Consider the following 15,130-nt stretch of genomic DNA (forward strand, 5'->3'; position numbering starts at 1 on the left):
GACAATCTTAATGTTGTATGATGCTATGGTTCTTGCTTAAAAGCTCTTTGCTTATCTTTCTCTTTTTCTTAAAAGCTTGTTTGGCTCTTTGTTTTTGAGCTCTTTTCTCATGCAATGCTTCATGAACCAAGATAGCAATTGTGTATGCGATGACAACCTTGTGACACAAGAGATGATACCAAGATATGCACCAATGATATATGTATGCTGTGGGAATTATGATCACTAATGTGTACAAGTCACGTTGCCGGCAATACTCAATGGCTAGTCTCGGAGGGTAAGGTACGCAAAAGTAAGGCTATGGTGTTTATCAATGTAATGGCAAGAATGATGTATGACGATACTAAAGATGAGGTTACCGTTCTTGCTTACGGTATGGTGTCAAAATGGCGGAGTGGTCGTTGTCGATGACGCGTCCGTGGCGAAGATGAGCGGCGGTGATGTTGATGTCGAACCGTACCTAAATAGCCGAAACACAATATGACACGGAACCGCAACTCAAATTCTCAAGACAAAACGAGACAAAATTGTCGGAGTTGGTAGTGGTAAGCGATGGTGGTGTACGTGGTATATGGCGGTGCTATGCGGAAGTGGTGGTGGTATGTGGAAGTGTATGTGGGCACCGGAACAAAATTTGGCGAAATTTGGATGGAAAACAGGGCGGTGGATGGAAGTGATGTTGCTAGGGGGCGGATGTTTGGGTTTGATGGCCGGATGTCCGGGGTGGCCAGATGTCCGGGCTGTCGGGCCGAATGTCCGGGCTCTGGATCCGTGGACGAACTTGATGAACTTCGCGTGGAGAGGTCAAATCCGGAGCAAAATTCGGGGGAATTTGTGGAAGGAAATTGGGTGAAAGGTGGGGGAAAGCTAGATCTACCTGCAACACATGAAATCCGCGGATCAAATCCAACAAAACTTCATCACACCAACAAATCACAAAAAAAATAGGGGGGCTATTTTTATGGGGAATTTTCGAATTAGGGGCAAAATCAACAAAACAAGGCTAGAAAACACAACGGGGAGGCTCCGAAATCGTGATCAACGTGGCTCTAGATACCAAGATGATGTAGGGTGGAACCCTAGATGGCCGACCTTTCATGAAAGGAGCGGATCCTGCGAGGAACACGAAGAACACGAGGGGAATCACGAGGGGAAACACGAAGGGAAACACGAGGGAAACACTAAAACCAACAAGGATGATCACACATGTGCTAGATCCATGAACACAAAAGGAGATACAAGATCCACGATCAACAAGGGACGATACACGGTAACCGGTTCTTCTCCACAGGAGGTCTTGATGGGGCCACCCAAAAGGGGGTCTTGAATCCAAGGGGATCTTCTTCGAAGAGGGTCCGCGGTCTCTCTCGGGGAGTAGATCTGTAATGGATGAGCAAAGCTCTATCTTTAATGAGCTACTACTTTGCTAACCCTAAAACGTAGGTAGAAGAAGAGTATATATAGTCCAGGGGGTGAAAGGGTACATGGGCCTCGGCCCTTTACTGTGTGCAGACAGACGGGGCCGGATGTTCGGGCCTTCGGGAGGAGCCGGATGTCCGGGGCTGGGGCCGGATGTTCGGGCTGACGGGGCTTTTCTTCTGTTCTCTGGATGGAGCTTGTCCGGATATCCGGGTGTTGGGGCCGGATTTTCGGGCCGGGCTGGAAAACCGGGCTGGGGCCGGATGTCCGGGGCCTGTAGATGCGTGGCGGTTGGAATGCTGCTGTAGTGGATGTCTCCAGCGGCCGGATGTCCGGATCCTGGAGCTGCCTTCTTCTTCTTTCGGCGTTCCTCTTCATCCGTGGACTTGGCGGCTTGTCCGTCTTCACGTGCATCTTCGGGACTTCGGGAGGGTCCTCTTGGTACCTAATCATGCACAACATCTCGGACTTAGGTAGTAGCCATGTCTCGAGAGGATCATATGCAATGTCACTAAGGAGAGAAGTCACCTTTGTCTCGAGAGCTTTAGCTCTATCTCGAGTCATAGGTCCTCTTGGCACTTCGTGAGACGATGGTAGGTCCATGGCGATGACCGTAGGATGCTCCGCATCATAGAATCAGGCCAAACTGAAAACAACAGCACCAGCTAGTGGAAGTAGACAGAGGAGCACGCACAGAAGCACGCTAGCAGCAGCTCCGGGAATAGACTCACCTACGTCCATGGCTAAGAGACAGAGGCGCGGGACGCACTTGGAGGCGGAACGGCAACAGCTGCAGGCTTGATCTGAACAGGGCGACTGCGAGGGCCATGATCTCGACGTTGTGCGTGTACAGATCTGGACCACGACCTTGGAGCGTGGATCGGGAACCTCTCTTGGTCTGGGGAAACAGCCGACAGATCGAAGACAGCATTGTGGAGAAGGGCACCATGTCCTTTTTCGGGGTGGGCAGCATCCCGACGGCCGCACAGAGGGCTGCGACCTGGTAGATGGAGGCGTCGATCTCGGAGGGACGAACACGGACAACCGTCGAGAGTCCCAGGAGGCGGCCCATGGCTGCCCAACAGCGAGCGTGTAGAAGCCCAGCGGTGCATCTTTCGATCCAACGGGGCCAAGTTGATGCAGGGAACGGCTGGGCTGAGTTCCACCGGGGTCGAAGGAGGCAGCCATTGTCTGGTGGACTCGATTGATCGAAGGAAGAAGACCGAAAAAAGTGATTGTTAGGTGAGTTGTGGCGCTGGAGGGGACCTAAACCTAGGCTCTAATACCATGTTAGGAAAGCAACTTATCTCTATTGAAGGCCCAAGGGGCATATATGTATTACATATGACTTGAGGTGTAAGGAAACTAAACATAGACTAATAAGGACTCCTAGACCTATACTAATACTTCCTAACAGTTCCCTCTCCATTCCTTCTTCCCATGGACAATTAATTTGATTGGTCCATTTGGTTCCAGTATTCGTTGCATCTTCTGCATGCATACTGAACTGTTGTCATGCATGAATATTCAATGTCTAGGTGCTGATGTCAGATTGGTTACTCAATATGACGACATCCTTAGGTTGAATATAGGATTTCTCTCAGGTTATTTTGGATTCAGTGGTTCTGTACATAAGTTGCATGATAATAAATGCGATTACTGGTGAATGATAATGCATGGTCCGTAGCTGTGTCAAGCAATTTGTTCTTTCCATAGTGGTATACCAAATGGGGAGTTTCATTTTTGATGGCTATTCTGCTCTCTGTATCTCAGCAGTTGAATTTAGGCCTTCTGTGCACACACTTTGTTGTTGTGCGCACACCTTTTCTTCTCACTTGACAGGTTCCTTTTGTGGTGTTGCAGAATACCTTGCCCCAGAGAAGTGGTGAAGTGAGTGCTACTCTTGGTGGGATTGATTTAAACAATTCTGGCAGGTATTTATCTCATTCTATTAACACCTTTTCTTTTATGGATGTTGTGCGGGGCATTAATACTATATCAAAGTATATTTTCTTGTGCAGTGTGGTAGTCAGAGAAGACAAAAAATTGTTGACTGTCCTTTTCCCAGATGGTCGTGATGGTCGTGCCTTCACCCTTAAGGTACGACCTACCAACTTAATCATTAGCTGTTGTAAGAAAAAATGAGTGCTAATAGTATAAAAATAATGCATCATCATGTTCCATCTATATTTTGAATTATGCTTTTGCTTCATACAGGCAGAAACTTCTGAAGATTTATTTGAGTGGAAAGCAGCATTAGAAGAAGCTCTTGCACAGGCTCCAAATGCAGCTCTTGTGATGGGGCACAATGGGATATTTCGCAATGACACTTGTGATGCATATGAAACAACGGCTCCAAATTGTTGGTCCCATTGTGCTGCTGCATATATCTCCAGAGGTTTAGACCCTTTTTCCAGTTCAATCATACGGTGCCCAATTGTTTGCAGGGCGAGAGAAAAGGCCAGTCAAGTCACTAGTTGTTGGCAGGCCAATTCTGCTTGCGCTCGAAGATATTGATGGCCGCCCTTCTTTTCTAGAAAAAGCTCTGCGTTATCTTGAGAAACATGGTGGGCACACAAGTTATGCTAACTAATAAGAACCAATTCTAGAACCTGGAAACTGTAGATGTTGCTAATGAAGTTATCTTTATAACATCTCATTCCGTTTGTGACATAAATCTGTTGTTACAGGGATAAGGGTGGAAGGAATTTTGCGCCAGGCTGCCGATGTGGAGGAGGTTGATAGGAGGCTATGTGAATATGAACAAGGTTTATGTCAATATATCTTAATCTAACTTTGGACTACTCCCTCCGTCCCACAATATAAGACGTTTTTGCAAGCTGGGACGGAGGGAATACTAATCTACTCCAGTTACATGGTGGTATTGGCATCTCTCGTGTCTTGATTTCCTTCTGCCAATCAAGAGTGTACAATCCAAATTTTGTGACTGTTTCCATTTCATACCAGGAAGAACCGAGTTTGCACCAGGCGAGGATGCACATATTATTGGTGACTGTGTGAAGGTATCTCACTCATTTAGTCATTCTAGTTATTAGAATAATTATGATGCTCCCAAAAGCATGGATTTTTTTTCCTTTTACTAACTGCACTCGTGGAAACATCTCGTCAGCATGTTCTTCGTGAGCTACCATCTTCGCCAGTGCCTGCTTCTTGTTGTACAGTTTTATTGGAAGCTTTTCGTAAGTTTTCTGTTAAGTTTATTCTTAAATGTTCGTGCACTGTTTTGTGGAATGTCGTGTACGAAATGTTGGCATTGAATATCACAATTTTTTCTACAGTTTGAAATAACCACCCCCCGCCTTGAAGTTAAAATTAGTAGTGATAATTCATTGACATATGTGCTTAGCACCATCCCCTCTGCTGCCAGCAACATGACAATGCTGTCTTTATCTATTTGATTTGATTTGTTGATCTGGGAGTACACATTTGATGTTAAATAAATCTCCTTAGTATGTGAAATTTAACCATCCGTGCTTTGGAATGGAATTTCTTGTGCGGGTATCCTTTATCTTGGAACAGTGTATGCAAAGTACATAAAATACAAGCATATGTGCCACATCCACTCCCATATGTTTATTGTTCCACATGATATAGGAACACTGTCAAGGTACAATTTTACAAGTAGTGCAGATTGCATAGGATACAAAACTAAATCCTTTGTGTGCACCCATTCATACAGAAGCACATGCTTACCTCCAATTTTGGTTCTGTCCTTTACATTTGATAAAGCCTGTGAATGAAGAGGAAGTGAGGAGAGTTCCCATGTGAATCGTGCAGTTGTTATGGCCAGGCCTTGTTACGGCTCTGAGTATACCCTCGCCTTCATCTATCCACTGGTAGGGCTTTTTGTTGCCATTGTGGAGGGGCTCTGGAGCCTACTGGAGAAGTGAGAGGGAGAAACCAGAAAATCTTGTTTATTTATTGCTTCACTGAAAGTGATAATATGCCATGCCTTATATATAGAGCTGTAAGATTTGATAGAGTTTTGTATGCGGTGCACTTGTATTCCTTTACAACGGGATAATTTATACAACAACTCACAGATCAGCTAACAGAATCCCTAACTAGCCAAGAGAAAGAGGGGAAAGTGAGGGAGTGGGTTAGCTAATCCTGGAGAATCAGTCACCTATACGTGCACTACCGAAACGGCAGCCATGGCAGCGTATATCGCCTAAGTGCATCTCCAACAAGATGATGTAAAAGTTGGTGCCCGGAAATGATTTTAGGGCAGGAGACAGAAGGTTTTTGGGCACCAAAAAAAATCTGCCGTAACAGATGATGTAAAACTGGTGCCCAAAAAATTGAGAATCATGTTGCTCCAAGATAGTGTGGGCTTCTATCTGCTGCCTAGCATGTTCCCTAGTATGGCCTTGGTCTGTCTATAGTAGCATCATATTGCCATGTGTGTAATTTGATTATCTAATATAGCCCCAGTTTAAACAAATACTCCCTCCGTTTCTAAATTAAGTCTTTATAGAGATTCAATACAAACTACATACGGGTGTATATAGACATATTTGAGTGTAGATTCACTCATTTTGCTCCATATGTACTCCCTTATTGGAATCTCTAAAAAGACTTATATTTAGGAATGGAGGGAGTAGCTGATTACTTTACCCCCCCCCCCCCCCCCCCCTCTCACACACACACAGGGCAGCTGGGCGCACAGGGTCCGGGGAAGGGTCCAACCACTTTGGGTCTTTTGTATGCAGTCTTTTCCTACATTTCTGCAAGAGGCTGTTTCCAGGACTCGAACCCGTGACCGTCACAAGGCAACAGCTTTACCGCTGCGCCAAGGCTCCCCTTATATATATAGGTTTGCATAACTCAAAACAATTTGCTGTGTTCATTGGTTAATTGTCTATATATTCTGTTTTACTTTCATAGGCTTGGAGACCAAGGAAGCTCGGATAAATGCTATGCGTTCAGCTATATCTGAGACATTTCCTGAGCCTAATCGGCGCTTGTTACAGAGGTTAGACTCACGTTCTCCTCATAGCTTCTATTCTGCCAGTTTATGGTAAATGCAATGAATGATTTATTATTTATTATGTGTGAAATCATGCTTGCTGCCGATCAACGTGAGCATGTTCTCATTAACTTGCATATGATACTTGCACATTAAATAAGAACTACTAATGTGGACTATTTTAATTGCCCTCTAACTGTACAGTTTTTATTTCTTCTAATGTTAGATCACCATTTTAGTTTGGACTAACAATATCTCAATGGTTTTTACCAGTGTGTTGTTTGACATTTGATTACTTAAACTAACACTTCCCATGACAAAAGAAAACTTTCCTTATGGAGATTCTTGTTTGCAGAATCTTGAAAATGATGTATATTGTTGCTTCTCATACCATGGAGAATCGGATGACCGCATCAGCAGTTGCTGCCTGTATGGCCCCTCTCTTGTTGCGTCCGCTTTTGGCTGGGGAGTGTGAGATGGATGACGTATTTGATATGGATGGTGATGATTCTGCCCAGCTTCTTGCTGCTGCAAATGCTGCAAACAGCGGTCAGGGCATTGTTGCAACTCTCTTGGAGGAATATGAGATTATATTTGATGTAAGATTCTCTGATACTTCAATTTTTTTGTCCAAATCTTTAGGTGGCTTCATTTCCTTCATGATAGTTGTTCTACCCTCTAGGCATTATTTCTTTTTTGCATATAATCTGTTGATTATATTGAAAAGTTACTGCCCATATGAGTTATTTCTACATGCATTGTGGCCATGACTATATGTGAGGCAGCCGCTGGAACACTTTGCCTCTTTCTGTCTCTTGGACGTTCTGTTTCATTTACAATTATACACATAGAAATAACTCGTATGTTCAGCCAATTGGATGCTCATATTTAATTTCTTTGCAGGATGACCGTCTTGTCAGATCTTCCCCATCACCTGGGTCTCAGATTGAAGACAGTGGCAGTGAAGTATCAACTGATGATGTAAATATGGACACAAAAGATAATGGATTTCATGATGCAGAAAATGATGTAGATCAAGAAATGGACGATGACAATGGTGCAGAGCGTATACTTAGTGGAAAATTGAGTGAGAGCAGTGGGTATGCTGGGAGCGACCTATATGATTACAAGGTTTTGTTATGCTCCCTGCTTTATAAGCGTATAATTTGTGCTTATTTCTAGGGTTATACTGTGATTATTGCTAGACACGCATGCACATATATATGCATGCCTGATTTGATTTTAGGATCAGTGTTGTAACTGCAATGATGCCGTTGCTTTGATTCTTATTATACTGCTTCTGATTGAACACCAGGTTCATGCTGATGATTCAGATGCTGATTGCTCTGTTGATGATAAAGGACTGGAAGAAGAGACAGATTTAAGCAAAGTTCCAAAAATTCATTCATCTGAAAATGTTTCAAAAAATATGGAAATGCCTCTGAGTGAAAAGAATCCTTCCAACCCAACATCCGGTCATGAAACTCCATTGTCTATGGGAGAGATCCTTTCTTCTTTGGATCCTGGAATTACTTTACCTAGTAACAGTTCGGAATATTCTGCAGACAGACACTCGAACAAAACTAATGGATCTCACTCACATGTGAAGCGCAGTAACTTTTGGGGGCGTAATAGTGTAAGCAATAAATCTATTTATATTTTCTTCCCTTTGTGGGGCAGCTGAGTAGGAATAATGCATTGTTGTGCCAACTTCTCTGGCGTGTTGAATTATGGTTCCCTTCATATCATCATTCAGCATTCTGATTTTTATGCATCATTTATGCAGGCAAGAAAGAGTCAGCATTCAGAATCAGTCGACTCATCTGGTGAAGAAGAGTATGCTCTTTTCCACTAAACAGCAGTCTTATGTTTTTACAGAGTGAACTAGATTTTTATTTGAGAGCGAACTAGATTTTTAGTGGTATTCCTTCTCGAGCTTCTATTTCTTCCGTTAAGGGAGATTCCGTCATCAGTCCTATGTTGCCTATGCTTGCGCCCCAAAACGGTTGCTGACTTTGTACAACTCCGTAGGGTGGGGAGGATCGCCCTCCCAATTTGAAGTTTTTTCCATTTTGATTTTTCCTCTGTGCTTTTTAGGCGGCTATCTATATTAGCCAGAAAGCACTTACATTTACCGGGGCAGGAGTTGCCATGCTTGCTAAAGGAAATTGTCATCATTGCGACAACTATAATTACCATGATTTGCCATGGTTAAAAATCTGACAATCTGACATCAGATTTTAATATTACCGAAAGAAAATCTGGGCCAACCTGTTTAAATTTAACTTTTTGTGAAAAGGTTATGAAAGCAGTGGATGTAAATAGTGATGGAAATAGTTTTGAAATGGAAATGTAGATGAAAGCAGTGGATATAAATAGTGATGAAAATAGTTTTGAAATGTAAATGTAGATGAAGTTGCCTGTATTTTCAATTAAGTTTCAAATGTGGCCCCAACCCCTAAAACTTTAGCTATATGCATATCTGTAGTTTCTGCCTTAGTTAATAATGTTGTTGCATTGAATATTTGTTGTTTGACAACGAATGTTACAAATTAGAAAGTGTATAGTTTTAACACTTCTGTTAGCTTCCTGACTATTTTGCTGCTGATGCATGTGCAATTTATCAAGGTCAATTTTTCTATGAAAACAAACCTTTCAGGCTTGCGATTCAAAGGCTTGAAATTGCGAAGAATGATTTGCAGAACAGAATTGCCAAAGAGGTAGGGGAAAACTTCACACTAACTGGTTCACTTTTATTTATCGTCTTCCAGTAATCTAATGGAAAGTGTCTCTCAGGCTCGGGGTAATGCAGTTTTACAGGCGAGTTTAGAAAGAAGAAAGCAAGCACTACGTGAACGCCGTTTGGTCCTGGAACAGGATGTATGCTGCATTCCCTTGCCTTGTTAATTTTGCTCGGTAACCGCATCATATATTCTATGTTAGGGAAAGAGCCATCTCTGTTGTCAATTGCTGGGTTTCAGTTTATCTTAAACTTCATTGGTTGCTACTTTGTTTCATATGACAATTGAGTCGTTTACCTGCACGAAGAATGCTAAATGAAAGAATATTTTAAACCTAATGTCCCATTCGTTCGGTTTAGAACTTTTTTTCCTTCTTTCAGTTTTTTTTGGTGGAAGTTTGTGTGCTTTCTACATAGTTAGTCATCATCAATGTTTAGATTCCGTAAAGATAGCACGATGACATTTTACTTGGCTCTGACTTTAGATACACTAGCCCTAGCCAAGATTTGCGGTAATTGACTAACCAGGTGTCTCTTGCATTTGGGACTTCTCTCTACAGACAAATTGTCAGTTACTCGGAGGCTAGACAAGCTTGGTAAATTTATTGATGGAAGGATTTAGCCAGAAGCACTTCTAAAATCGAGGAACCAAAATAATATAGTGCCTGTAGCCCCACACAAATTTCAGGGTAACTGTGTAGATTAAACAGTCCAAACGTTTAGGGGCCAAAATGTTACTTTCTGCTTTCTGTTTTTTATGCAGTTATTGTTGAACATGTTCCATACACAAGATGGTGGTTGAATTTTCTGATGATAGATTTCACAACTGTTTATATCTACAGGTGTCCAGATTGCAAGAGCAGCTACAAGCTGAGAGAGATCTTAGATCTGCACTGGAGGTTGGGTTGAGCATGTCTTCTGGACAGTTTTCAAGTCCACGTGCTATGGACTCAAAGGTACCTTCAACCATTGCTCTACTTGTTGGACTCATTGTATGGAGTCTCATTTTCCTCCTTATTTTTCTCAAGACAAGGGCTGAGCTTGAGGAGATTGCTCTCGCTGAAGCTGACGTTGTGAGGTTAAAACAGAAGGTGGCTGAACTTCACCTCCTACTCAATCAACAACGCCAACAACAATATGGCCCATCTCTTGATGCAAATGATCGTTATCACTGTAATCCTGGCCATTTTTCACAGCAGTAAGCATATCGGTTGTATTGTATTCTTTCTTTCTTCCTTTCTTTTTTGTCACCATTGATGTTGCTGGATGTGGTTGTGACACCTTTTTGATTTTTTGTGATTTGAAGCCCACTGGTTGTTTGTTAATTGTTCTATTTCATCAAAGTGAAATCTTATTCAGTTATGCTGAATTATGCTGCAGTTGTTTAACATGGTTTCTTCATAGACTTCAATAATAATTGATCGAGGGCATTATATCAATATTTCTAGACATAAATTGGATATATTGTGCTCTGCTAATTTACTTATCATATTATGACACTATTTTATTCGTACCAGAAACTTTGTTCAACCAGGATTTGACATGAACCTTGCCTTTTGCAATCAAGAGAAGCACAGAAATGAGGTTTGATTAGAATCCCCCCACCCATACACTTACGGTCTCATTGATAATACCGAAACCCATTTAATGTTCAATTCCAGTTTCAACAACCTACATTTCCACATGCATGACTGAAAGCAGTGTCAGTGTGCTCTATAGATAAAGTATTAGTTTTGGAAATGAACAGTACTGCTTGTCATGTCTGGTTATTTAGGGGATCAGCTGGTAAGAAAAAGGAAATCTGCAAACATGGGCTTGCTTTTGCAGCATAGAATTTTTGAGGTTCATCAGTTTTGATGGCATTCTCTAAGATCTGTATAATGGTTCTAGATTCCATCACTAGGAATACCAGTAAATTGTGCACTATCTAGAAGTTTCTCGAGGACCAGTTGAACTTCTTGCATGCCAGTACTATTTTAGTCTTAACTCCCACAAGTCTGCAGTATGCTGGCAGAAGTGGGCCAACTGTTGGTCTGGATCAAGGTTACAGAAACTGGTGGCACATTGAAGTATTGGGCAATCCCCTTCCTATATACTCTTTAGGCCTCGTTTGATACAATGGGATTGGGGAGGTTTGTGGAGGGGGGGATTTCAGGGGATTGGGTGAATCCCTTCCTTTCACCCAATCCCCTCAAAACCCCTTGAATCCCCAAAACTCCTCCATCTACAATCCTCTTTGTTCAAAATGTCTGTTTGGTTGGCAGGGTTTGTCATATTGACATAACATGGTGTTGAACATTTAAAAATCCAATCTTTATAATGTAGCTAACATGGTGTTGACATAGCAGTTGGCACATAAAGCAAAATATGAGAGTGCCGTTCTAATGCACCAAACTGAACTTGTACAAACCGCCACATCCGCAGTAGGCAAAACTGGAACCCAATAGAGCATACAATTAATTAATTAGCCAATAATTGGTGTGTTCTCACATATGCAGAAGCTTAGAGCACACGGGTGTGTTCTTGTACAAACTGCTCTTGATTCCCCCATAGCAGCAGCATGCTCTAAATCTTGACAGGTAGCACAAAGAAGAAGGGGATATGCAGCAAATTGTTACTTTGGAGAGGACGGAGAGGGTGATCTACTTGGGCACCTCGATGAACAGCTTGCCGTGGGCACCTCGGTGAACAACATCTTCTGTTTCCTCTTCCACCTCTGCAACCTCCGCCACAGCTTCCACTTTGTAGCCTGCTCGAACAAAGTGGAGAGGTCAGAGAGAGAGAGAGAGATGGTGGCTCATGCTAGGGTGGGCGGGGAGCACCGCCGGAGCGGGGAGTGCGTGATACGAAGAGTGGCCGAGAGGTCCCGTACCTGGCTGGAGTGGTAGAGGTCCCGTGTGGAAGGTCGGCGTCGAGCTCCGCACTGTCTGGACTGGCGTCTACTAGAGCTGAACCGGCTCACGCCGCCCGCCTGTGGCCGCCTCTCCGCCGCCGGCCGCCGTCGCGTCCTCGGGAGTGGCTGCCGATTGGGGAGGGAAGACCAGGGTTCGCAGCTGTCGATTGGGTCGGCGGCGCCCGCGTGTCTTCAGTTCCTCGAGGGTCTCCTCGTGCCGTCTAAACCGCGTGGTTTGGGCAGAATCGAAGGGGATTGGGTGGACTGGGCCACGGCAACCCTGTGTACCAAATGGACCAAAGAGGATTCTAGGGGATTGCGGGCCGCGCGTGGAAAATCCTCTCAGAACCCCTCCAAACCTCTCGTGCCAAACGAGGCCTTAGTGTTAGAAACTCTAGAAATATTTGAAGGCATTCAGAGAATGTAGAGGGTGCTACATCTTAGGTCTGGTCGGTAGTGAGGCAGTTTCAATAGTTTACTTTCAGTGTGTTTATGCTTTAGCTGACTCCTATACTGTTCTCTCTGTTTTCTAATGTTAGTTATTCCTGTTTTACATGATGACATTTTGAGCATCGACGTCGAAATTCATGACTGAAGGAAAATGAATATATTTTGTGCTAACCTGATGTAGAGCTGACACTACATGTACTCATACTGTATTATTTTTGGCAGGAGAGCAGCTCGGTGGATGCATCTCAATGGAGGAACATCAAACAGCATGTGCTACCTTATGGTTCTTCAAGGCCACTAACCCGCAAGCTTTCCCTAGACGCATCTTCAAGTGATTCAAGAGGCATGGAGGCATCAACAAGCATGTCATCAGAGAGCACTTCTGTGGTAATCAATGTTCCCAAGTTAGCCGAGGTTAGGGAAATCACAACGCTTGATTATTGTTAAATATACCAACTGAAGTAAGATGATTCATATCTGTTGTTATGACAGGGTGTTGGATATGGGAGGCAGCCAATGGTGGCATCTTCCACTTTGGTAGAACTAACAACTAGGCTAGATTTCTTTAAAGAACGGAGGTCGCAGCTGATGGAACAACTCCATAGTCTTGATTTAGGGCATGGATCTGCTTCTCAGGGTTTTCAGTACAAGCCGCCTTCTCCTTGGAACAGTCCAAGGTAGGATATGCTCATTGTATATCCTGGGTAGAGAGATTCTTCCTCCGTCTTCATCATTTGGTGGTAGTGTAAATTCATTTTCCTTCTCTAATACGGGCTCAACGTTTTGTTGTTACATTAGGTAGCTATTTGAGCCTTGAGTGTGCTGTTGTAGCCTCATTTATGCAATGTGTCAAGGGGTGTATTTGAAACAAGTTTTTCAGAGATGTGGTATATACGTATATGTTTTTGTTTGGTGTGGCTGCTCATAGGGAATGGAATTGTTTTCTCCTTATAATTTCTATGACCATGTTACTCATACCTATATTACAGAGGGGGGGCTAGAGGTTAAAATCAGAAGCGCGCTTGCATGCAATTTCAGTACCCGTAGTCTTATTTATGTTGCTTGTATCTTTGTATGTACTACTGCTGTTGGCATCCAACTGTTCTTGAATTGACTTATTCAAGAATTTGATAAAAGAATGGAATCCTAGAGTTCCCATTTGAGATATTTTGGGCCCTTGGGCGCTGCTGTAGCTAGTATATCACAAGACTAAAAAAACTATTTGTCAGAATAATGTAATAGAATAGTAAAAGACAAAAAAAAAGAAGGGGAACCTAATCTCGCCCACTTTTGTATCATAAAGACAAGATGTATTTTCAAACTTCTCTAAAATGAAAAAGTGCCTTTGTAATATTATAGATTTATCTAGCTGCTACTCTTTTGATTTTGTTTGGAATTCCTAGCTTCTTTAATCCTTTCTTGGTCCTTCGGTGGTGTTGCTATTGTTGTATGGGCAGAGTTTTTTGAAGTTGCTAGACAATTATATGAACTAGCCGGTGATAGGGCATGTGTAGGAAGATGTGCAAGATCCCTGAAGTTCAAAATCAACTACCGTCCGGTTATATGGGATCCTTTGTTAGTGTCAAGGTGAACAAGGTGAACCTTGATGTTAATAAAATATTGAAAGATTTGTTTCGATCACCAAGGCGGGGACATATTGGTATGTTAGGTCATTGGTATGAGGAGTGTGGAACTAGAGAACACGGCGATTATAAATTTGAGTAGGGGGAGGGGGGTTCATATTGCCTGATCAATGGAGAAACAAGGGAGATGATCGTGGCTCGGGAAGAAGTAATGGAACAGGACATGGTGGTGCGTGATCTGGGAGAGACGCTAGAAGAGAAGGGATGGATCAGGAAAGGTTTAGGAATGATAGAGGGTGTCCTACCTACGACCTTGAGTGGAGATGGCGATTTAATGCAGCCTTTGATCCAGTAAACGCGTCATAGAACAACTTGCGAGAACAATTAGAGAAACAAACCACTGCGAATATGACACAAATTGTTCCTTCGGTAAGGAAGAGGTTATCACATAGTTTCGTCGGCGTAGGAGGGCAAGAGATGATGGGTGCTCTAGTTCCAGTGGATGGCTCCTCGCAAGTGGCAAACATTGTTGATTTGTTTGACGACAACACCTCTTTGGATCCTAATGCCACACCGCAGAAAAATGCGAATAAAAAGAAACAAAAAGGGGATGATGGTGTAGCTGTGGATAGTATGATTGTGCATCATGAATTGCCAAGAGTTGATGTTCTAGAGGACATCATAACTAATGGCATAAATGGAGCGTGCAGCTGCACTCCGAGATGAAGTTGGCATTTTGAGGAAACAAATAACGCCATGCAATGCAGTACTCACCAAAACCCATCAGTACATGGAGGAATTCAGAGAGAAGCAAGCTGAGACTGACAGGTTTGCTAAGCAGCTACTGGGCAAACCTAGGGTAATCCCACTTCCTAAATCCCAGGTGGAATGGTTAATTCCACTGATGAATCTGTCATGACCTCTGGTTTGTGTGTGCATGAACTCCCAGTTGTATATCCAAAGCATGAGGATGTTTAATGTTCATGCAATAGATAGAAACCATTCATTTTTGAGATTATGTAATAACTGGTTTGACTTTCCAAGATAATTCATTT

General features: G+C 43.0%; 1 protein-coding gene across 5 annotated transcripts in view; it reads left to right on the forward strand.

Annotated features, from left to right (window-relative positions):
- Positions 1-13,403, forward strand: part of LOC125551313 (rho GTPase-activating protein 7-like) — a 34,573-nt gene extending 21,170 nt beyond the window's left edge. The window contains exons 4-22 of one of the 5 annotated variants that reach the window (XM_048714496.1): positions 3,283-3,353; positions 3,441-3,519; positions 3,637-3,781; positions 3,867-3,986; positions 4,110-4,187; positions 4,387-4,442; positions 4,550-4,619; positions 6,328-6,415; positions 6,765-7,008; positions 7,313-7,540; positions 7,725-8,045; positions 8,196-8,245; positions 9,069-9,129; positions 9,206-9,289; positions 9,992-10,105; positions 10,178-10,347; positions 10,667-10,733; positions 12,715-12,906; positions 12,985-13,403. In XM_048714496.1, coding sequence (XP_048570453.1) covers positions 3,283-3,353; positions 3,441-3,519; positions 3,637-3,781; positions 3,867-3,986; positions 4,110-4,187; positions 4,387-4,442; positions 4,550-4,619; positions 6,328-6,415; positions 6,765-7,008; positions 7,313-7,540; positions 7,725-8,045; positions 8,196-8,245; positions 9,069-9,129; positions 9,206-9,289; positions 9,992-10,105; positions 10,178-10,347; positions 10,667-10,733; positions 12,715-12,906; positions 12,985-13,173 — 2,427 coding nt within the window. In that variant the 3' untranslated portion in view covers positions 13,174-13,403. Of the gene's footprint in view, positions 1-3,282; positions 3,520-3,636; positions 3,818-3,866; positions 3,987-4,109; positions 4,188-4,386; positions 4,443-4,549; positions 4,620-6,327; positions 6,416-6,764; positions 7,009-7,312; positions 7,541-7,724; positions 8,046-8,195; positions 8,246-9,068; positions 9,130-9,205; positions 9,290-9,991; positions 10,106-10,177; positions 10,348-10,666; positions 10,734-12,714; positions 12,907-12,984 lie in introns of all 5 variants that reach the window. The other 4 variants (XM_048714493.1, XM_048714494.1, XR_007302417.1 and 1 more) reach the window with 4 other exon arrangements.
- Positions 13,404-15,130: the final 1,727 nt, after the last annotated feature.

Source organism: Triticum urartu, chromosome 4 (assembly GCF_003073215.2).
Source record: "Triticum urartu cultivar G1812 chromosome 4, Tu2.1, whole genome shotgun sequence".
NCBI classification, from domain to species: Eukaryota; Viridiplantae; Streptophyta; class Magnoliopsida; order Poales; family Poaceae; genus Triticum; species Triticum urartu.